We start from the raw sequence: 22,793 nt of genomic DNA on the forward strand, positions 1-22,793 counted from the left end.
CTGACCATGCAAGGGATGCACTGTGTTTGGTGACGGCTGCAAGCGTGCTGCTGCAACCCAGCAAGGTGAGCAGCCCTTGCCACTTTGCTCTGTATTTACTGCGTACTCTATGATTAAGGAATACCCAAGTTGATGCCACCGTGTACAGAGAATAAAGAGGTCTAAAACTGGCAGACCTCCTCTGGTTCTGCTGTAGCTGCAGCCATTCGGCCCTGGAGAGCCAAATGCCCATAGTCATTGGTCATTTGTGATGCAAGTCCTCCCAACTCTTCCGGGTTAGTAACCGACTTAGTCATCTGAAAAAAGAACACAGGCAAGAGAAAAAAGAAAAATGACAGGCATGAGAATAATTTGTTAATATGCTCCAGCTCTGAAGCACACTCATTTGTTTGGCCACACTGATGAAACGGGTAAACCACCTGCCCTGGAAGGGGCCTGTCCTCCAGCAAGAATTCCATGAGGAAACTCAAGCAAACATGCTTTATTAGAGTCATGGTAACCAGGCACTCGCAGAACATACGGAGTAATCAAAGAGCAGCAGTTAGCACTGGTAACTCACTCTTTGACACAGCGGGGCGAGGGGCTGGGCACACAGTCACTTGGACGGGGTGGAGAAGCGGGTTTTGCGTGTCGCAGACACCTTATTTCGTCAGAGGTGAGCTAGCCTACATCAGCCTCAGCTGGTGTGGCGTGGGAGCATGAAAATGGAAAAAATGCAAGGACTGATGCAAAATACATCTATGATATGGGAAAAGGACCAAGGAGAAATAGGTAGGCTTACGTGGAATGCCTCGGTAGAATGTCAGTGTAATGATTGACTCTCTCTTTAGAAAAAGCCTACCTTTTAAGAGAGATTATTTCCTCCGTCTCTGATTTATGTTAGTAAAACCCATGGAATTCCATCCTTGAGGCACAACTAGTTTTTAGACAAATTTATACTTCTTGCCAATCAGCTGCAATGTCATAGATAGCGGAATCATCAACTGCGACAGCAATCAGTTTTGTAAGAAATCCTGTCCGTAGCATACACATACAGTCCCCTTGCCTCTCTTAAAAATGAGCCAGCAATGGAAGTACCCTTCAAAAGGCAAACACGCCAAGGTAAACATTAATGTGAAACATGAGCGAAGAAAATCTCAATTCAACAAGCGTCCTTTTTTCTTTTGTTAAACCCAGGTATATCACAGAAATGCAAGAAAGGAACAATTTGAGATGCTGATCTGCATTCATTTGTAAGTATTACAGGGGTCTGAAAATACTGGTGTTAGTTCACAGGCTAAATAAAACAGCAAGTGTGAAAGGGTAACCTGAATCTTCAATAAACGTCAGGTGGTATTTCTGTGACAATTAAGCAGTCTGATGAGAAAGTGCACAGGTGAAATGTTTTCCTTTTATTTCTCATATAAAATAAACCAAATAGGAAGTATTTGTGCAGAAGAGCCACCAGACAATCCAGCACTGCAGAGGGCCACCCCTATGATCAAGCCACTAATATCCACGAGTTAAAATTGACAAAATCATCACTTCCTTTGCTCTGTTACCCCTGAAGAGATAAGGTTATTGAAAATTATCATTATAAAGTGTTTCACAACCCTGTACAAATCATTCCATGTTCCTTAGATATGTTCCTTATGTATGCAGAAGTATCTTACCATTTCCTGTGCTGTTACAGCAATGGCTTTAGAATATTTCACCACAGTGGTCTGATAATCAACAAATGTCCCCTTGGGATCTGGAGGTGTACCTTCATCCAGCTGCAAGAAAGAGGGAAAAATACAGCAGAAATAACAAGGTCATAACCAATAGCATACTCTACATGTAACAATACTGTATTATTATATTATTGTATTATATGTTCATTGTATTGTTTTGTATGTTCATTTTTATAATCTTGTCTCTCACAAAATACACAAGTGAAGAGAGTGCACCAGGATGCACAGAGAAGTTCAGAAAAGACTTTAGCTTGTGTTACGAGCATGGAAGATGCAGAGAATTTACAGTGTAGCGTTTTCAAGAGCAAAAGCCACCCTCTCACACAAGGTCGAACCACCTGTAGTTCTTGGCTGATGTAGAAAGTGCAGCAGTTACAAAACAAAATGTTCCTGCAAGAAGATAATGTAAGATTCCTTTGTGTGGTAAAGGCTTCACTCCAGCACACCTTTAACTTGAGATAGCAAAACTATTTGGATTGAACTCATTTACATTTTGCAACTACACATTTTCAGTAGAATACTTTACAAAGCATAGCAGAGCACTTCAGGCTTCAACATCTCTGAAAGCAGTTTGCTTCAAGGTTGGCCTGCTGATCAATTAGGAGACTAACATGAAAGATAAGTAGGAAAAGAAAGCAAAAATAAAAGGCCAGTTGACCTAAGATTGCAGCTAAATATCAGCATACTGCTGAATAAAAATGTTCTGTAGTAATTCTACTGACAGGTACCATGCAGGCTGTTAACGTGAGCACCACAGCCCATGTCAGCTTGATTTCACAATCTGCAAAATCAAAGAATCCTTCAGTTCCCTGGCACAGCGCAGCAGCTGACACCCATCACGTCAAGCAGCAGCAGCTCTTCCAACCCCCTGCAGCACGGATCAACTTTCAAGTGCAAAACGAAAACAGGTCTGGATTTCTATGCTCACCTTGCTCATCGCTTCTGCTATCGAGTCTACCATACCTCCAACCATGCCTACTTCACTTGCAGCTTCATTTAAGGTAACCATGATATCATCCACTGCCTCTTTCATCAGCTGAGCGGCCTCCGTGATTGCATCATGAGTATGGGATGCCTGGAAGAGAGAAAATGAGACAACAGCAATCATCAGAGCACTGATTTGTGCATAAAATGTACAAACCGAAAGTGCAATTAATGAAGACAATACAGTAACAGCTCTGAAAATCCCCTTTCAGGTCAAAGATGAGAAGCTAAACCTGACAGCAATGTCAGCAGAACAAATCTCGCTTAGACCAGAAAACACAATGTTGAACAGGAATCACTTAGTCATTTTCACTGGGTCCCTGGACCCTGCAGCAGGTACGTGCTGTTTTTTTCTGTTCTGCCTGTCCTTTCCCCTTTCCCCTCTCCAGTAACCCCTTAGTTACACACAGCAGCCATACCTTGGGGTTTCCCCCCCCTTCTTTGGCAGCATACAGCATCTGCAAGGCGGATTCTGCCAGCGTCTTGCTCTGGTCCAAGATGGTCATCTGTTGCTGATGATCTAGTGTTTTGGATGCCACGCCAACTGCAGCTAAAACCAAGGGTTCGAAGTAACTTGCCAGCTGTGTTACCTAAGAGAGCCAGAACAACCACAGAAAGCCATTAACCCTGCCTCTCAGGTGCAGCCAAGGGGAAGCCTGTCTCGTGGCCACCATCGGGCCGTGGGGTAGCTCCAACAGCACACTGTCCTAACACGGCACAGTGGTCGGTTTGTATTCTGTGCCTGTGTGATTCTGTCTTCCCTCACCTTCAAATTGCCTGAGAAAGATACACATCTCCTCCCTCAGACACACACGGTCCCCTGAGGCCAGACAAAATCATTTTCAAGACTTGCAGGTGGTGCACACTACTTAGGAGCACCCATGACAAGTGCCTCCTCTGTGCAAGGCAGGAATTTCTCTGCCTTTGTTGCAGAGAGCAGGTAACAAACGAGACCACGCTGCATTTGGGACGCTCTGTTCATCTCAGGGGCTGCTCGTATTCCCCGCCTTCGCTCCCTGACTTCTCAAACCCTCTTCGGGCTCCAGTGCAGCCCTGGATGGCTCTTTGCTGGGTAAGGCACCAGAGTGGGCACAAGGGCTACCACTGACTCGAGACACAGTTCGTCGCTCCCGATGAGCAAACACAATGGCTTGATCATCCATTTCGGTTTTGCATACCTTCTGCAATCAGAAGCTACCAAACTGGTTATGACTGGACGGATTGTTGCCTCTTTCTCAGCACCTGTCGGCAGTTTGCTGGCTGTTCCTGCTGATCATTACCTCTCCCTGTACTACGCTAGGACAGCCGCCTGGCCCAGCCCCGCCATGTCTCTTGCTGCTAAAAAGGAGCCTAGGAGTTAAGGGTGGTTAAGTGCGAGCCTGCAGCCCATGGCAGGCACAGGCCAACTGGAACAGGCAGGCTACACAGGCCACACATCGAGCCCACTGCACTTCACCCCCAGTTCCTCACTTGGGCTCACTACACTGCCGGCGATAGCTAAAGACACAGCTCTGCTAGCAGCTTCTGTCGCTGCGCTTTAGTCTGCAGAATGCATGGAGTCGGTGTCTTCTGCTTTTCAACAGTTTCTGAACTGATTTACACTTGTTCTGAGGAAACACCTGCTTTTGGCTATACGCACGTTCTAAGAGAATATGTGACTATTTTAATGTGAATGAATATTTTTACAGTCTACCTGTCACGTGACACACCTACAAAACCACAGCAGTGTATAGTTCCTGTCAGAAATCCATGAGGCTTTGCTTTTACCATTTTTACTGGATGCAAACCCCCTGTACTGCTTTGGGCCAGTTACCCCACAGCACACGAACCAAGCGCCCGCTGCGGCACTATCTGGTACACCTGGAGCCTCCAAAGTTCAAGTGTGCGTACTTACAAAAAAAGCAGCTTTTGAAGGCTGGCACAGGGAAGAAAAACAGGTGTACTTCATGTGGAGGATGAGATATTGAAAGGTTTACTCCATCTAAATGACTATGTGGATAGCTAGGAGCCAATAAAATTTAAGATTTAGACTTCTTTTTCTATTTTGTTTCTCAGAGGGTTAAAATAAAAAAAAAAACACTAAAAGCTCAGAAATGATTTTACAAACGTAAGGTCTTTTAGACTGCGTCAAAGTAAACAGCAGAAAGGTTCTTCTGTGTTCAGCAGGAAAAACAGGCTCAAGAAAAGCAGTCAACTTTTATCAACATTTACCTAACAAGTGGAGGAGGAATGTGACTCCCTAACGACCTGTATCTTAGCAATCCTGATTTATTGTACACCTCAGAGGGCCAGGTAAACTGAGAATCCAAATGGCAAGTAGTGAAGAGGTTAGGAAGTATCTGATGGTTACCCGAAGCTAAACGGAGCTACTTGGGTACAACTCTGGAAGAGCTTTCACACTAACACAGTGATTCCTTTCCAGTATTAAATGCACTGACACAGAAAACCTGTTTTTATTTTTCTCTCAATAATATGTTGTAGAATGAGGAATTACATCTGAGAAACTACTAAACTCTTGTAGTAACTACATGAAATAATACACACTTCTTTACACCTGTTGTAGTATTTAATTTTTGGACAGAGATCCAATAAGCACAAGTTCTACCATACTTACACTCCATATACCAGAGGGATGTGTTCACACAACGCTTACAATACCATGCAAGGTTGTTATAAGCCTTTCTTCCCCCCCAGTCCCTAAAAATCTGCAGCAGGGGCTGAAACTCAAGGCAGTTCAAAATCAGCTTTTTTCCTGATAAAGCCCACACTCCCTTTATAATCAGTGGAGCCTCGCTCAGGAGATGGAAAGCGGGCACATCACACTCCTCCTTCGAAATCTAACACTCCCTCTGCTCAGACCACAGAAGCCGCTCCAGGAGATGGGCCTCCAAAGGCCAGAGGTAACCTCTGTGTATCCTACACTTCCCTCCCCGCTTCGTCATGACCTGGCTGAGAAATGGTGTCGCGCGTTTTACGCAAGGACCTCAGATCAAGGTAGGATCTGACAAACTTTGCCAGACTTCTTCAGGGGGCCGCACGCTGCCGTATGTATGTATTCAAACCGTAACTGTGACCTGCTGAAGAAGCCTGCAGTGTGATGGGCTCCAGGCCCCACAGTCACCTTTAACAGCACAGGAGACAGAAGAACCTACACACATGCGCAGCTGCTGGCTGCAACAGCAGGAGGTAGGGAGACCTGTAACGTTGCGCTATGCCCTTCCATCTTTGCTCTTCTCTCCCCTTTTTTCTTTCACCCTTTCCCTGTGGACCTACCCCTCACCAAAAACCTTGGTGAAAATATCTTTTCTATGGCCCAAAACATGAACAGGTTTATTTGGTCTCAGCTCCAAGTATTTGGAAATCTCAGATCTTTCCTCCTTCCACATGCTTTCTTCTGCTTTTTTGTAGGAATTGCAAAATCTACTGAATCATGGTCTCCCCTAACATCCAGCTGTTTGAGATTTCAAGTACTTTCATAACGGCAGGACAGTACCTTGTGGCCAAGCTGAGCTGCCTCCCCTCGAGCTGCAGTAGCTATGGGATCAATGAGGTGGCCAATCTCCTGGACAACCGATGTCAGCTGCTCCTGTAGAGCCTAATACAAAGAGAAATTGTCAGTTACTATTACAGCTGTTCTTTCATCAAGCTGTACCATACCCACAGCAGTCACCCCCAGACCAGCAGATGTACTCAGAATGCTGTACAAATGACCCACTACAGTCGGACGCAGAGATCCATGCTGTCAGCTTTCTTTACGTACTTGCTCATTTTTTCTGCTTTACCCTGTTCCGACAACAAGACCCGCGAGACAGGCCTGTTCCTCTTCAGATTTATAGGGCACGTTTGGGGAGAGAGGGGGAGGAGATGGCTCCTTCCCACTCCAGCTGCAGCAGCAAGCCCAGGAGTAGGTGCAGCGTGCCCAACCCCTCCTCACCCTGCAAACTATTCTTGCCCCGATGAAGATTTAGTATCACTGCACTGATCAGAGAAACCAGCAGGAGGTCAGCTTTAAACATGAAGAAACATTCTTCAAAGCAGACAATACAGCACAAGAGCACAAGGCGCTGCTGTAGACTTCGAAGCTAGCAGGAGAAATTCACTGGTAAGGAAAGACAAAGAAAAAATACAGTATCTCTGAGGGGCAGGGATGAGGACTGACCTCCTGAACACTGTCTGTGGGACAGGAGCATAAGAAAAGCATATTACTGAGCTTGTTAAGACATAAATACTGGCTTTTAATTCAGAGGCACTTCATATCTTGGCAGCCACTGGGATTTAGCTCCCTCTCATGAAACGCAAGAGAAAATAAATACCATTTTTGCACTTTGTTCCATTCCTGTGCTGCTTTATAAATAACGACCATTTTCATGTTTATTTCAGTTCGACGCTGTGTCCAAGATGACTTCATCATTTAAATAAAAAAGAATTATCTCTATTGACATATTTCCTGTGATAACTTCTTTTGTATAGCTTCGTTTAGTCTGAGATGCTTCTAGTATGCAGTGTTACAGCCCAAAGAAACCCCGGGAATACACAAACGGACAGGTAATTTCAGGAAGCTGTAGTGCAAAGAGACACTAAGTACCAAGCTGAGAATCTGATCACGACTTGCTGACTTTGGCAGGCAGTCTGGCACGATGGATGGCCCTTCCTCAATGGAACAGGGCAGGATTGGTCTCCATTACCAGGGGTGGCATGGCAGGGGGGTGGGGGCAGGGGCAGAAGGAAGCTTTTTTAGTAAGACTGTATCAACATCAACTCCAGATGTCACTTAATGACAAAACAGGCATTAAGAAAAATAACATTGACATTCACATCACCAGATTTCTAGTAATAAGATTAGTTGCAGAAACGTCATGTCTTCCACATGGCAAGACACTAGAGCAATACTGTCAGCACAGGGAGGCAGAATAATGTATGTGGGTGGTGGTCAAAGGTAACTGCTTCCACCCCTGCTTTTGCCTGGTGATTCGGGTGTTTTTCCAGAAGTGATCACTCTGGCCAGCATGTGGTTTTGCCCAGAAAGATTCCAGTAAGGATACTTTTCCCCTCACTGGCAGCAGAGTGCCGAGCGCTCAGCTCCAACCTGTCAATGGCTGCGGGGCCAGCGAGGCTGCTCAGCGTCACTGTTCGCTGCCGTGCCGCCTCCCTTACCTCAACTGAGATGTCATCCCTTGTGGCCAGGCTCTGACTGACCGCGGCGAGGGAGGCCTGCTCAATGTCTCTGATGCATCTGTTGATCCCATCAATGGAGAAATCACATTCTCGCTGGCCGGGGGCCTTGTCCCTGAAAGACAGGGACAGTCAGCAGAGCGTGGTGGGAAGGAGGCAGGCTCCTTGCCGAGGGCACACAGGGGTACCTCATCACCTGGCAGTGCATACAGCACATGGCAGGACAGCAACAAGGACAAAAGGCAGCTTTGTTCTACCTACAGGATTTTGATACATGTACAGACTGCTCTGCGCACTTTCACAGACTTATCGCTCCTCTCCCAGTGACTAGATAGACAAAAAATTGTTGCTTCAGAAGAAAAGTGCGAATTCAGCCTCCTCAGGATGGCCAAACTGGCCCAAAAATGAAGGTTAATATGAAAACACAACAGACACCTGGAAAAAATATTCATTTTTCTGTGCAGTGTGACTGTCTTGGAAAACAATTCGGCAGGTACAGGGTGTTACGTTCAGTCCCAGGTGCCTTTTAACTAAGGTTAGTCTTCGAGTACTTTGTCCTGACATGCAGTTTGCTATTTCAGTACAATCATTATCAAAGATAAACAAAACTGTAAACACTCCTTAATCCACCATTTCCAAACCATTTTGATTTAATCAATATGAAGAGGTTAAGTATAGAACTACATTTTAAAATTCACATTAAGAAAGGGACAGACAGGTTTAGTACAAAAAATAAAGAATATTCACTTCTTGCTAACGTATTCTTGCAACTCAACAGAGGAAAGAATAGAAAGCAAAGGTAATATATACACTGACAGGCCTTAAAAAAAATATGCTGTTTTCCACATATTGTATGTTGGTACATGATCTGGATGGAGGTAATAACAGCTACATTTTTTTATTCTACAGCATTCTCTATTACGTTTACCTTAAACTGAATTGGAGGTGGGACCAGGGAAGGAGAACAGAACACAGCCCTACGCTGCAGAGTGCTGCGGTCATCAATGACCATTAAACATCCAGTGCAACTGGGAAGATACCATGTGCCACAGAATAACTGATTTCCATTCGTCAAAAATGCCACAGTGCTAGCAGCCGTACAGTATTATTCTTTAGGAACAGCTGCTCAATTATTACTACAATTTTGTTACCACAAGAGACCTACCTGATGGAGGTGATAAGACTCTTGATAGAATCTGAGACGGTATGGGAATGTCCGGCTAGCACGGACCACGTCGGTGGGTCTTTTGGATTGATAGCCAGAGAACGAGCCGTTTTGATCAATAAAGATGAGCTCTCCAACATCGTTTTTGCAGAAACTAGAATTGGTTCCTGTGCTCGTGATCCCTGTGTACAAGAACACAAAGAGCATTTAAATAATTATTTGAGTTCATCCGCACTTTCTGCTCCTAAAAATCCATTTAATTAACAGTATTAAAATGGCATTATCATTTCTTGTCCCATACTATTATATTCACGGATAGACAACACTGAAATAGTACTAAAAATCGCAGCCCAACCACTGCCTCTATAACGCACTCAAGAACAGTCGTCAAGTTTAGAAAGGCACCATCCACTGAGAAACAGGAGAAAACAATGGTACTGTCTAATTGTAGATTATGGAGATACCATCGAAAAGTTATTTGTCAGAAAACTTGCAATCTCCAACAAAAACTCTAACTGGGTCATCGTCTCCATACTTATTTTATGGCTGGTCACCTGGCAAATGCAGATGCCCTAGGCCTGGAGGACAGGCTTACATTTGGTGTCGCTTACAGCCCCAAAACTTTAAGAGCACAACAATTCCAGCATCATCTGGTATTGCCAGCTGGAATGAAGGCTTCCAAAAGCAGGAAGGAGCAGCTGGACAGACAGTAACAATACATGACCTCTACTTTGAAGCTTTTATGAAGCTTGAAAGATTTATCCCACCCCACCCAAAACCCCCAAACTGCACTAGTTAGTTTAAATACTATTCTATTGTAGTTACAAGGATTGAGGATGGACAACTTGGGGAAAAAAGTACAGAAGGCCCACAGGAAGCTGTTCTTCGCAGAAAACCTGCTTCTTGTCATCATGACCACATCATTTTCGATGGGAAAAAACCCAGCAATGTCCCTTCAGTCCTTTCCAGAACTAATCAGGTTCCATTTGTTGAAGCTGCTTTTGAGGGAAAAAGGGATATTTATTACTTTCTCACATGGAGGAACTCAGCTAACAAGACATATGAGTCACCTGTACTGCATCCCTTTACTCAGAGGACTGGCAGTGCTTACTGTAGCCTGTTTTTACCCGACTGGTACAAAATTCAAGCTCAGAGGTGAAGTGACAGACAGCAGAAGGCCCTGCGAACACCCAGGAACACAGGGAGATGCTTCAGGGTCAGCGCTGCACACTCGCTTCCTCTCTCCTGACACGCAATTAACTCAACATTTCCAACTTTCTGAGGGTGGTGGTGCAACATCCAGCCTTACCTCTGTGCTGATCTGTGCTGGGATGCTGACAAATTCTGGATTTGAAGCAAATGCTGTCAGATTTTCCACCGCCTCTATCAAAGGTGCAGTAGCGATTCTGCACTTGTTGCGGTTTTCTTCAGAGAAATCACCATCCAAGGCCTGGAAATTAAATCAAGGTTGACTTCTGTCTGAATGGGTGTCTTTGCAAAATTGAAATACAATAGTTTAATTCTTCAAGGTTTAAAACTGTTATGTGTTTATGACATTTGAAAGTTCCTCCATAAACAAGGCTGATGCAAAGAATGTGTTAAGCTTGTGTTTCTTTCCTTGGCTGGTTATTGTCCCTAAACTTAAGACCGCTGCTTGGCCTCACAAGGCTAAATAAGGGGTTTCTATCATTGCACTCTGATGACTCATAAATTGTGTCTCGGCACCTCATGCTCCAAAGAGTGGAAGTGGCTAACAAGATGGTTCTTTCCTATAGACAGATTTAAAAAACAAAACAAAACACACCAAATTAAGCAAGCCAATAATTTATTGCCAATAATTGCCAATAAGCAAGCCAATAATTTTCATGAGTCAGCTGATCCCTTTCATATTCTCATAGGAAAGATTCCAATATGAAGGACCTTCTGTGTAACGTAAGGAACCTTCCAGTCCTAAGAGCACAATTATTATAAAAGCTTTCAGTAGCAGATCAGCTAATGTCTTCCAGAAGGGTTTAGAATCTCTACAGCTTAACACGCATTATTTCTGCTTGCATGAGGAAAAACTACCTCCTGCCAAATTGCAGGCAGGTATCTGGAAAAGATTACTATTAACAGCAGACTACTAAACTGCAGGAACATAAATGGCTTCTGTTTATTTCCCAGTATTATTTTTTATTTATTTTTTCCCTTTTAAATATGGTAAAGCTGTCAGAAACCTCTGGATATTGAGCAACGTAACACCATTAAAAACCTTCACATTCAGTTGTTTGCAAATTATTCTTATGGTGCAAGCTCATTAAATACATCAACACAGAGGTGTCTCTCACCGGATGGACCAGCTGCCTCTCCTAATACTAATAAATATTGCCCAGTTCTTTCCCTCTTGATTATGGCACAGTTATACCACTGAATATGTTCCCCCAGTTCAGGTCTTCAAAAGAGTAATTAATGATTTCTTACAACCATACATATCACAGAAGGTAAAAAGATATTTTTAACTGTTCAGATTCTGTGTCAATAGAAAAAAAAAACCAGACAAAAAACCCCCAGCAAACCCACAGAGGACGAAGGAAGCACCATTGAGCAGCGTTTGTACCTTGATAGTTTTAACCAGGTTAGCAGTGCTGTTCGCAACTTCCTTGGCAGACTGCACAAAGTGTCTCTTGGCAACAGGATTTGCCGTCTTTGATGAAGCAATGCGACAAGCGTTGCACAAAGCCGAAGTATGTTTGGCCACAATCGTGGCAGCTGATAATACCTGCAAAAACAGACGGCAAAAAACTGTCAAGCAGGGCGTCACAGGAGCATGACCATTACTCCAGCTGGGCAAAGTCGCCGTTTGAAGCCATGCAAAGTTTCAAACCGAATCTCCTTTGCTTGGTCAAAAATAAAGCCAAGTCACGCGTCCTAACACCGACGGGCTCCTTGCAGTCCTCAGGAATCACCTGTGATGGGCTGCTTGCTGGATCTACCAAATTCTGGCAAGCCATCTGGATTGCTTGATTGGCTCTGGCAAATTGAATGGGGTCAACAAGACCCTGCTGGCCAGCCTGACTGTTTGGATCCGAGATGCCAACCAGGTAAGCAGCCTAGAAATGGGAAAAGGAAGAAAACAATCCTAAGAAACAATTCGAAATCTGTCTTGGTTCTTTGATAAGCTTGCAAATGTGACATAGCACATGGGGGTCAGAGATTATCCAGAAATCACACTGTGAAGTACTATTACCACTTTTTTTAGTAGTAAATGCCCAGAATCCTCTGAAACCAAGAAAAATTACCTTTACACTTGTGAAATTTATTTAGGCAAAACAAAACTGTCCATTGTTTAAGTAGGTGGTACCCCTGGAAACACTTTTCACTTGCATAGCCCATGGAAACAGCTTTAGGGGTCACACACATCAGAGAATTATTTACGGGATTAGCCACAGCTGGCGGCGCTGAGGGCTTTCACCAAGCCCCAGCAGAAATCCAACTCACAGCAAACGCACTGCTGCGGAGCGTAGGGCCCAGCAAGCCTGCAGCTGCCGGTCTCACCGCAGCTCAAGATGTCCGATGGCCAAACTTTCTTTTTCAATTAAATAAAAGTTTCATGCCTCTCCACAATGAGGAACTGTCGAGACCGTATCTGAAGATTTCCGGATGAATTTCTATTGCACATACAATTATCTGTCACCTTGATGTGCCAGTAAGGCAACGCAGGGTTAGATGTGGAGGAGATTAAGTCCATACTGAGACATTCCGTACTTGGGGAAATCAAGAAGTGGTTTCCAGATGCAGAGCATGACCTCCCCAGCCAAATCCTTCACTGAAGAGGCTGGATCAGCTTACAGGAATTCAAGTCGCTCAGTTATCAGATCAGTAAAGCCACAGTGACCGGTTCCAGACTAATTTTTTGTAGTAGCTGAAGAATTTTGGTTATTCAGAAAGTATCTGAACAGCTGAAACAGGTTGCTTATTATTTCAAAAGTCTGAAATTAGTAGTGCTCCTTATGAATTTTTACAAACTAAATCAAATTTGATTAATTCATTTTAACTGCAGCTGGGGTTTGTGCATTTCTCTAGGATGTAATAGTTCAGAGCTTGAGCTGCAAACATTATGCAGCTTTGACATTTGCTTTATCCTCAGAAAGTTTCCTTCTTGATGCCATTTCTCTTCCACATAAAAACATGCCTGTTAAGTGCACTCTGCTGCTTCTGCAATGTACAGCAGCGTACGCACAATGTCTGTGGACCTACACAGGGCACGCCACCTAGTACAAGGTCATAGTTTGTTTGGCCACAAAGAAGCGAATCTCAGATATACCCACCCACATGAGCTTGCTAAAAACCCCAAACCACATACTTGCTTTACAGACTTCAGTAGCTTACCTGAGCTGCTGCCTCTGTGAGGCCACAGAGAGCCTTGGATGCAACTCCAACACATTCTCCAAAGACTAAAAGATCCCCAGTTTTTGCATTCTGGGAAATGCCCGCCATTGATTCTCCAAGACCCTCAGAAATTAAAAAACAAAGTTACCTTCCCAATATGCTTCTGGGCCAATCAAAGGCAAGTAATTCCTGGCCTTGAGCCAGTTCTAGCCCACAAACCTCTTTGACTTGGCTTTCAGAAATTTTAGCTAATGACTTCACTGAACTGGGCACATTCCTCTGTGCGGTGTAAGGGGTAAGGCATGCAGATCAACGCTGGATTGACAGTGACAAACATATACACTACTATAGTGCAAATGACTATGAGGATACAGAATTAATGCTCATTATTTTTGCTATCATCCACGAGTCATCACAGCTAGCCTGCCGCTACGTGCATTTCACGGATGGCAGAACATGAGAACCAGTCCCGCAGCTGCTGTGGAGACATCCCGGATCATCTCTGCCCCCAAACTCACTGAAACTCAGTGGAAATAAAACTGCACCTACTCTGCTGGAACCAGCTGAATGTCAGAGTACACACTAATTCCCACACTGTCTCCCACTGAACTGAGTTTATTTGCTTTAAAAATTCAGCATCAGGTGTGACTGCAGTAGAGCATTAGATGCAAGGTGACATGCACATCCATTAAGCGGTTTTTCTTTCAGAGGAGGAAGGATCTGAGACAATTCCAACACATCAAATAGTAAGGACACCAAAAGCAAAGCTTCAAAGAAAGACGTATAGCACAGTATGTTTAAAAATAACTTGAGAGACTTCACACAGATTTTCTGATGTGCTGGAATATCTGGGTTGCTCAGACATTTCTCTAAACTGTTTTGCACCCGTATTTCACGGCCAAGCCTCCCATTTATGCTTTGGGCCGTTCTAACATAGCTGCAGTCAAAATATACCGCAGAAGTATGTATGACATGCTGTCTAGCACTGGGGAGAAAAGGAGAGAGGGGGAAACTTTAGCAGTATTGCATACCAGCCACTTAATTAAAAATTTCTTACTGAGGCAATATGTCTTCTAAGTGACCAAGAACCGAAGTACCTGTAAGGGACCCATCTCAGGCTGAGTTTTATCAAGGAATGCAGTGTACATTTGAGCCATAAACACTGTACTGCGTTTCTAACATGTTTGATACGCATGTGGAAACTTCCAATAATCAAAATGCACTTTACAATTGGCACAGAAGCGAGAAAAGGGAATTACCTTTGAGTTTTCCATTACACCCTCAATACAATCAAAATATGAGAGATCGCTCACAGGTTCATTTGGGTTATCCAGCATTCCCTTAACTGTCTGAAATAATAAAAGAAACTCTGATTATTGATGGAGCCTGAAACAGTGAGCTGAGAAGAACACAGACCATCACAACTATCCTGCTCATACCAGTGTAACCTTACAACTGTTTCCAGCAAGCAAACAAAACTACACACTCACTGAGGGCTCGTGTACAGCTGAGCGTGCTACACGTTAAATGCTACCCTACGTCAACTGACCTGTAGTAACCACACATTTGTGCGCTATGAATCTGCTGGAATTATAGGCTACTGCGTTTATCTTGTGTTTGTGGTGAGTGATCTATGGTCAGTTAGCAAAGCTTGGCTGACACGAGCTAATCTGGTTTTCTGTCAGTTGTCAAGAGTCTAATATGCGTTTTCAGTACTGTTTTAATTTTCATAAACAGAATTACAAAAGTGACAGAAAAACCAGCTACCATTTGTTGAGTACTGTCTAGAGACACAAAGGGTTGCCAAACTAAATGCAAGTCAGCCACCTGCCTGCCTCTTACTACTGCCAACAGATTCCACCAACACACAAAACTACAAATACCAGGGAGGTTTAATTTCCTTTACTGTGGTGGTTCTGATTCCTGGAAACAACAACGTGAAAGTCAGTCACATATTCCTTGAGAAGAACCAATGCATTTATATAACGAAACTTGTAAAAGGCTGTAAAATGCAGCAGACTAATTCTTTTATACGTAAAATATCTGCAATACACCTTTTCCCAAGTATTTTTTTTTTTATTTTCTGCCAAATACCAGGCAGAAAGGACTTTTAATCTTTCTGATGAAAGTGAAATCAGTAAGTATAGAAAGGTAGTATCTAACTTCTGTACCTGACGTTTGCTTTCCACCTGAAGGAAATCTAGGCATGATTTAAAACCCTTAGACTTTTCTCGTAATGGAACTCCTAACATTAGCATACAGCTACAATATTTTTAACAGCTCAGCTATTACTTTTTAAAAGCTATAGTCTAACTGAAAGCCCTATAGCAATTAAGCTGTGAGAACAAGGTGATGCGAAGAAGTTGTCATATCTAGAAAACAGTTTCCAGCTGCCCCTCATCTCCTTCTCAGTTCTCACAGACTACTGCAGCAACTCTTCACTGTTGTGCTCCATCTGTATGTCCCAATTTGTAAAGCAAACAGTGTTCCTGCAGCGCCTGCACTGCTACGGAGACAGAAGCCCTCAGAATGTAAGGAAACAGAAGAGCAAAATACAAGCCAGCACAAACTTCTTACTGACATATATTTGCTATTACTCTACCACCTTCATTAATCCTTTCAGCTGAAATTCTGGGCAAGTTTGGCCGCCTCACTGGAGGTCAGACAGTAAGGTCCTCTCGAAGCACAGTTTTCCAGCCTCCAGGGAAGACTGCAGAGCATACTGACAGTCTATCAAATCCAAGCTGAGACACACTTTTTCTGCAGAACCAATACTTAGTACTTTTCAGAAGCCTTGGGAAGACTAGAAAGGGTAGGCAATGAATTGACGAAATGAAGGGAAGAGGTAACAAGTTAATCATTGTAAAGAGAAACTGAAAGTTAAGACTGCTTTCCCACCAGAATGATCGGGTCACTTTGATGTGAACCTCCAGTCTGGTGTCAAGCCTATGTTTTGCCTCCGTTTCCCTTTTCTGAGAAATGAATCTAATTCCATACAGCCAGGCTTTTCTCACTAACTGTCCCTCTCAGGCAAGCATATCCTGAAGTTTAAGATGCTGCAGATCCTCCTTCTGCCCTTCCCAGGCTGTGTTCACAAGCCATGCAAGCCATGTCTGGGCACAGAACCCTCTGCACTAACTTCTTAAGGCTCTTCTGCCCTGCCTTTCTCCCCAGAGCTCTCAGCGTTCTGCGGCTCATCAGCTGGGCATTCCCATCTTTCACATCCCACTCTCCTCCAGATCTCTCCCCATTATCTTTCAGGAAATCCAGAAGTGGCGCTTCGGTCCCCTGCTCACTCCACCCCTGTACTCTGCAGTGGTTTCACGCACCCATTACATTACCGCCCCATTTCCAGTTTTCTCTACTATTTGGACCTGCTGCTGCTGCTGTTAACCAGGGCGAGAACACTTCTAAGCTCAAGAAGCTAAGAATTCGGAAATACAAAGCAGCTCCTAGGCAAACTCCTAGCAATATTTTGGGATGACGACTGTGGACTTGCCTATTAAAAAAGCTCATGATATCCAGGAAAGCACTGCAATGATGTTTTTATCCTTTTGATACTGAGCGGCAGAAATAAAAAGCTCGAAGGTGTTTTACGCTCCCTGCACAGGTCAGTCATCCCTTGATGCTCTGACCATGACAACAAACATTTAGTTTAATTAAGAAGAGGCCATTTCCTACTATTGTGCACAGCTGTGTCTGTGGTCAGGGCACAACCTCAGAATTAGGTCTTTCACCTGACCTGCTACCCAGTGTTTGGCCAGCCAAGCATTTCACTCATGAACAAGAACATACCTTGCAAAACCCTGTATTGACACACATGTCATATCAGCTTGGCTGTGACAAAGCAGATATAAGGCATGAAAAATCTACGTTAAGAAATGGCAGGGTAAAAGATAGTGAATGTCATCCTAAAGTGGGATGTCAGTAATAACACTCTATAAGCAGAAAAATCAAGATACAGGTGGGAATATCCATCCTGTCATGACTCTTCCTTAATTCACAGTAAGTACGAATAATAAAGAATAAACTGTATCTTTTGGAGGGCAGGGAAGAGGAGATGGGGACAGGGCAGCAAATTTAATTCTGGCCAAAACTACAAGATGTTCACAGAGGTTCTAGGCTTACATTGTATGCAACTAAAACCCTTGCCAGAGATATCAAGGGAGAAGACAGTGACAGAAGCTAATTGGACAAAACCCCCAAAGGAAACAAACATTTGGGGCCCATTTTTATTCGTAAGAACTTTTGAAATGCAGTAATACCTCTAGTTCTCTGAGTGCATTATCACATTCCTTCTGCCCGGGAGCTTGCTGGGTGCACAGCGTGATGAGCTGGTTTATACTCTCAGTCACAGCTCTAGGAAGAGTGGAGGAAAAAAAAAAGGTATATTTAAAAGTGAAACTATTCCTTTTATTAAAACTTTTGTTTCATTAACCACACACTGTGTAAAGACTTAAAACTTTGATGTTCTACTACATGTTTTCTTTTCAGTGTTTGGGGATTAACTGTATGTTACACAGTTCAGCTCTGTTTATCTCTTCTTTAACAAGCTTCATGGGAGCAAAACCATTCCTGTTAAAGCATTTGATAGTGATCCACTCCCGAAAAGTCTACCCTTTCAGTGCAAACAACTGAGAAGCTAGTCCAGAAGAAACAGAAGCTTCACCTCACAGCAACAAGTGTATTGGCACCTGTGGCGAGGCTGTGGCTGCAGGGGTGGCCCAGCTGGCTCCAGGGGTGGCCCAGCAGACCCGCTGTGGGACACAGCTGAGCCCAGCAGCTGAGCTGGGGGCACCTCTGGGAAAACAACCCTAGGAAAGGCTGCAGCACCACACGGCAGCGGGCCAAGGCCAACCTGCTACTAGTACAGTGACGTAACTTGGTTGCTAGAAGGTATTTTAGCGCTTCTCTAGGTCTGAGATTGACTGAATCATTTCTCAACTAGCGCAGCAGAAGTCTTAAAAGACACAGAAACAAGTGCCTAGTAAGTCAAAACATTTTTAAATGTAAAGTAGTATTATATACCGTTTGCTAGCGGTCTTGTGTCTAGTCTGGCATACTGTATTACACACCCCCACGCATATACTCCTGCTATATATTTCTACAGTCTGTTATCGAGTTGATTTTTTTCCTCATTAACTAATCACTGATATTCTCTGAGTCAATGTGCATCAGCTCCCTTAGGTTTAGATCCACAGAGAACAAGACATTTTTGCATTACGTTTCTATGGGACTTCACAGTCCTGGTGCACGCAAACGCAGGCTGGCAGATCCAGCCACTATTCGTGACTGATATAGTCACTACTCGTGCTCTGACATTATGCAAAATTCATTATAACTACATTCATTTTAGACTAAATGGCTAACTACCCAGGAAAGTAGCTTCTAGAAGAAGAGGCTTTGCAGGAGAAAAAAGTCTGCTGTTCACTGTTATTAATCAAAGATAATTTTTCTATAGCTAGGCATGTTGTCACCAATTTGCAAAACTTTAGCTTGTATGGTGACATTACAGCAGAACGAAGGTTTTTGTGTTGTTTCTCACGGCAAATTAGAAACTGAGTGAAATTGGAGTGCATGGAGAATGTGCTTTCCTCTGGCCTTGAAAGCTCTGCACAGCATTTGGATTATTTTCTCTTTAAGAAAACTGGCACTTCCTAACATGATTGGTACTACCAATAACATGGTTGCCTAGATGGACGGTATTGTACTGTTACAAAAGGCAACAGAATGTGCTTATTACATATTATTACACATACACCAGGTTTTGTGTTTAGTTCCAGGGCAAAAAGAATAGAAACTAGTAGTATTTGTTTAACTAAGATTCCTACCCTTTTCAGGAGCATTGGTGTCACTGTGGAGCCATTTTCCCCAACTTCCTCTGCCTTCTAGGACTGTCACATATGTACGTCTTGTGTCCTGTCTGGCATACTGTATTATACACATGGAGTCCTGCTATATATTTACGTAGTCTGTTATCAAGTTGGGTTTTTTCTTTAACTAATCCTTGATGTTCTCCGACTCAATGTGTGGGTGTATGTACAAGTATTTTTACAATTATTATCTAACTCTGAAAAAGAACACACACGGCTTCACCAACATAACGTCAATGCAAACGATGGGCTCTCCACCTCCTGAACGGCAGTGACTTCTATGCATCAGAAAAATGTGGCACACAGACATATGAAGAGATGGCAAAAATAGAAGTTTAATAGAAGTTTAATTTAATTAATTCCCAGAGAAACTTCAGGCAAAAAATACCTTGTCTGCTGTTGATTTTAATCTAAGTGAGCACTTGGAGAATATCAGTGATTAAAGATAAACCTCCAAACCTGATAATAGATTAGAATTGTCAGCTTTGTAAAGAATGCAGTGAGGTCTCACAAATATCATCGCTACACAGCGAGTACTTGTATCTGGGAATACACCCGATGTACAAGCATTACTTTTAAAACTATTTGGAAGCAGAACCAGGTAGGCGGCCCCTCAAACATCAACCCCAGAGTGGAAGAGGGCTAGGGCTCTAAAAGCCACATTTGTTTTCATCAAATACAGCATATGAACACTTGCATCCTTCCTGCAGGGAACTCAGCCACTGCTGCAGTCCTATGAGTCGGTCAGAGCAAATCAAGAAAAATGCTCCCCAAGGAGGCCAAAGGTACTGAAAAGTTGGAGTGTCTATTATAGCTGGAACAAAGGGGGAAGAAAGGAAAGAAAATACAAGAAGATTAATTGCAGAACTGTGGAAGATGAAAGAAAAATGAGAAGATAAGCCACCCTATGTAGGGGAAGCAAGGGACGCTGTGACTTTTTTTATTTTCATGAGAACAGAGAAAGTAAAAATACTTGACCCTGACCATATGATAGGAGGGAAAGAGAACAGAGCCCTGGCAAGCTTGTCACGAGCAGCCACGGAGGATTCGAGAAGGGAAATTTCCTTAGCACTCTTCATGGTAATCTGATGTCTATGTAAAGTCATGTAGACACACATACACATGCCAACAGCATGGCAAAATCGAATGTCTAGAGGCTCTACATGGCTTGTCTCCCTTGGTTTATTACAAGTTTCTACAGAGGGAAGACCAGCCTGGCAGAAACTAACACCTAACTGGGCTTCACTGGGGACACTTAACTTCCTCAGCAGGCCGACCGGGAATGCTCCAAGCCTAAAGCAGAAACCTGCAGCAGCCTGATGCTGCGGCAATAACACCAGCTCATGCAACTTCTTCACTTTTAACCAGTGCGCCTGGGTTACCTATTATTTTCCTAGAAGCTACTTATTTCTGGGGAGACAAGATGATGTCAGAATACGTTTCTTATTTTTTTAAACAAATATGACAAAGAAAAGTAGCATAACTGCTTTAAGAAATCCTTTATTAAAGGACTGGATTTAATTTAAAAAAAAAAAGTTATTGCTATTAGAAAGGGATGATTCCAAGGTCCAGGACAAACACCAACTAAATTATCCCCAAGCAAGTAACAGTCTCCACTTACTCACTTCCTCTCTAGGCTAATCTTTGTGGGTGCAAACATTTCGTAAGACAATATTATAAGTCACATCCACACAATCTAAGATGTTCACCCAGTTTAATGTAGACATTTCTAGGTGTGACGTCTATCCTTCCGCAGTCCCCCTTCCAGTTTGATATTTGAACATTCCATTTACAAACTTAGATAACAGAATAACAAGTTAATTAGAGTGAAAAAATTGTGAAAAAGATCTGACAAAGCGAAGGAGAAACAATTACTCAGTCAAACACTGAAATGCAGTGTTATTTTTCGCATAAACACAGAGCACCTGTGACTGAGAATCAGCATCCACAAGATGAAATTCAGGGCACGGCTGAGTCCTTGAAGTAAGGGTATCTTCCACCAAGTAAACACAGCATCTAACCCCTTCCAGCGTTCTTGACCACACACACATACACACTGTTAGTGACAGGCAGCCACAACATGATCTTTAAGCACATTCTACGGAAGAACATTATTCAGTGTCTTTTCTTTGCCAGGGATGGAGAGGCTTACTGTTATCTACTGCCTTGTCAGAACACATATGGTAAAAAAACCCCAAAACTGTACGTAAAACATACTAGTTCACTTAAAAAAACAGGCCAACTCTTCAACTCTGGTTTTTACTTCCACCAAGGGTAACAAGTTATGTCAGTTAAGGAATTACTCCAAAATAAGCAGTTTTCCTCCAGCCTACTTTAATTTAAATAGAACTGCAGTTTCCAACCACTCAGCCGTCAACAGCAGAAGGATATATGAACACATTTTAAACATCACAGAGAAAGGCAAGTATCTTAGGAAAACCTAAAGCGAGCAACACATCCTTACCTTGCTGCTGCTGCTAAGAGATTCTTGGCATTAGGAGCTCCAGGATCAACAGAGAGAGACTTGGCAGCTAGTAACAGCTTGCTGGAAGCCATAGAGATGCTCTTGAGGTTACCTATTACTTGAATCTGGTCCTCTTTAGTCTGGAAAGCCACAGCAGCATAACATTAAGTGCAGAGCTTGCGATAAAGAGAGTGTGCTAAAACCACACTTGGAAACACACTGTGTTTATCCACCTGAAACCACTGACACACAGGGCACCACAGCCTGGAGAAGGACATGGACCAGAGCCTCTGCTCATCCAGACAGGTGCCTCTAGCTTCACTTACATAACAGAAAAAGAAACCCATATGACAAATAGCTCGGTTTCTAACAATGGCAGTACTCACAAATGAGCAACGGAGAAACTTTACTACTTGTTGAACAATGCTTTTGTTGTCAAGACTCTCATGCGTCTCTGCCTGGCACAACTGATCCACATTATTCAGTCTGTGTACACACTGTATTCTAGCATCCTCTGTGTAACCCACTGGCTCTCCAGCATCCAACTGGTATTACTCACACAGAGAGATCCCTCCAGAAGGTTCTCTATCCCAAGAAGATACATTTCTATAAGGCTGCTTTGATAAACATTCTGACTTGGATGTTCTATTAACTTTGAAGCCATTGCTTGAAAGGAAAAACCTAAGTACACATAAATGACAGGGAACTCCTGCATCACCACAGCAAATAGCTGAGGCTACTTTTTTTTTCTGTCAGTGATCAGTAGAAGTGAATCCATTCTAACAGTCTGTTCAGGGTTTTACGTACAAAGGTTGCACACTACTCAGCTGATGTGAATAGCTTTTACGTTCTGCTTCCTCTGTACCCCAACATTTTACTGGGCATCCAGAATACCTGATATTCCTTCTGATCAGGCCAAATAACTAGACACAAACAGAAGGGCATTCTCTTTTGAAAGATCAGCAATTAATAATTAAGGTTATATTATAATATATTATTATAATAACCATATAATAAGGTTAATAATAACCAATGATGATAAGGTGCTTATCATC

The 22,793-nt window shown here is 43.1% G+C and overlaps 1 protein-coding gene across 4 annotated transcripts in view; it reads right to left on the bottom strand.

The window, feature by feature from the left end:
- TLN2 (talin 2) overlaps window positions 1–22,793 on the bottom strand; it is a 203,837-nt gene that overhangs the window by 43,735 nt on the left and 137,309 nt on the right. For all 4 annotated transcript variants that reach the window (XM_055806974.1, XM_055806981.1, XM_055806968.1 and 1 more), the window contains 14 exons: window positions 21,739–21,878; window positions 17,667–17,760; window positions 14,661–14,750; window positions 13,402–13,524; window positions 11,979–12,122; window positions 11,630–11,791; window positions 10,343–10,483; window positions 9,034–9,215; window positions 7,851–7,983; window positions 6,190–6,291; window positions 3,116–3,286; window positions 2,641–2,787; window positions 1,653–1,754; window positions 177–296 (listed from right to left, as the gene is read on the bottom strand). In XM_055806974.1, the coding sequence (XP_055662949.1) occupies window positions 177–296; window positions 1,653–1,754; window positions 2,641–2,787; window positions 3,116–3,286; window positions 6,190–6,291; window positions 7,851–7,983; window positions 9,034–9,215; window positions 10,343–10,483; window positions 11,630–11,791; window positions 11,979–12,122; window positions 13,402–13,524; window positions 14,661–14,750; window positions 17,667–17,760; window positions 21,739–21,878 (1,851 nt within the window). The remainder of the gene's footprint in view (window positions 1–176; window positions 297–1,652; window positions 1,755–2,640; window positions 2,788–3,115; window positions 3,287–6,189; window positions 6,292–7,850; window positions 7,984–9,033; window positions 9,216–10,342; window positions 10,484–11,629; window positions 11,792–11,978; window positions 12,123–13,401; window positions 13,525–14,660; window positions 14,751–17,666; window positions 17,761–21,738; window positions 21,879–22,793) is intronic.

Source organism: Falco peregrinus, chromosome 1 (genome assembly GCF_023634155.1).
Source record: "Falco peregrinus isolate bFalPer1 chromosome 1, bFalPer1.pri, whole genome shotgun sequence".
NCBI lineage: Eukaryota > Metazoa > Chordata > Aves > Falconiformes > Falconidae > Falco > Falco peregrinus.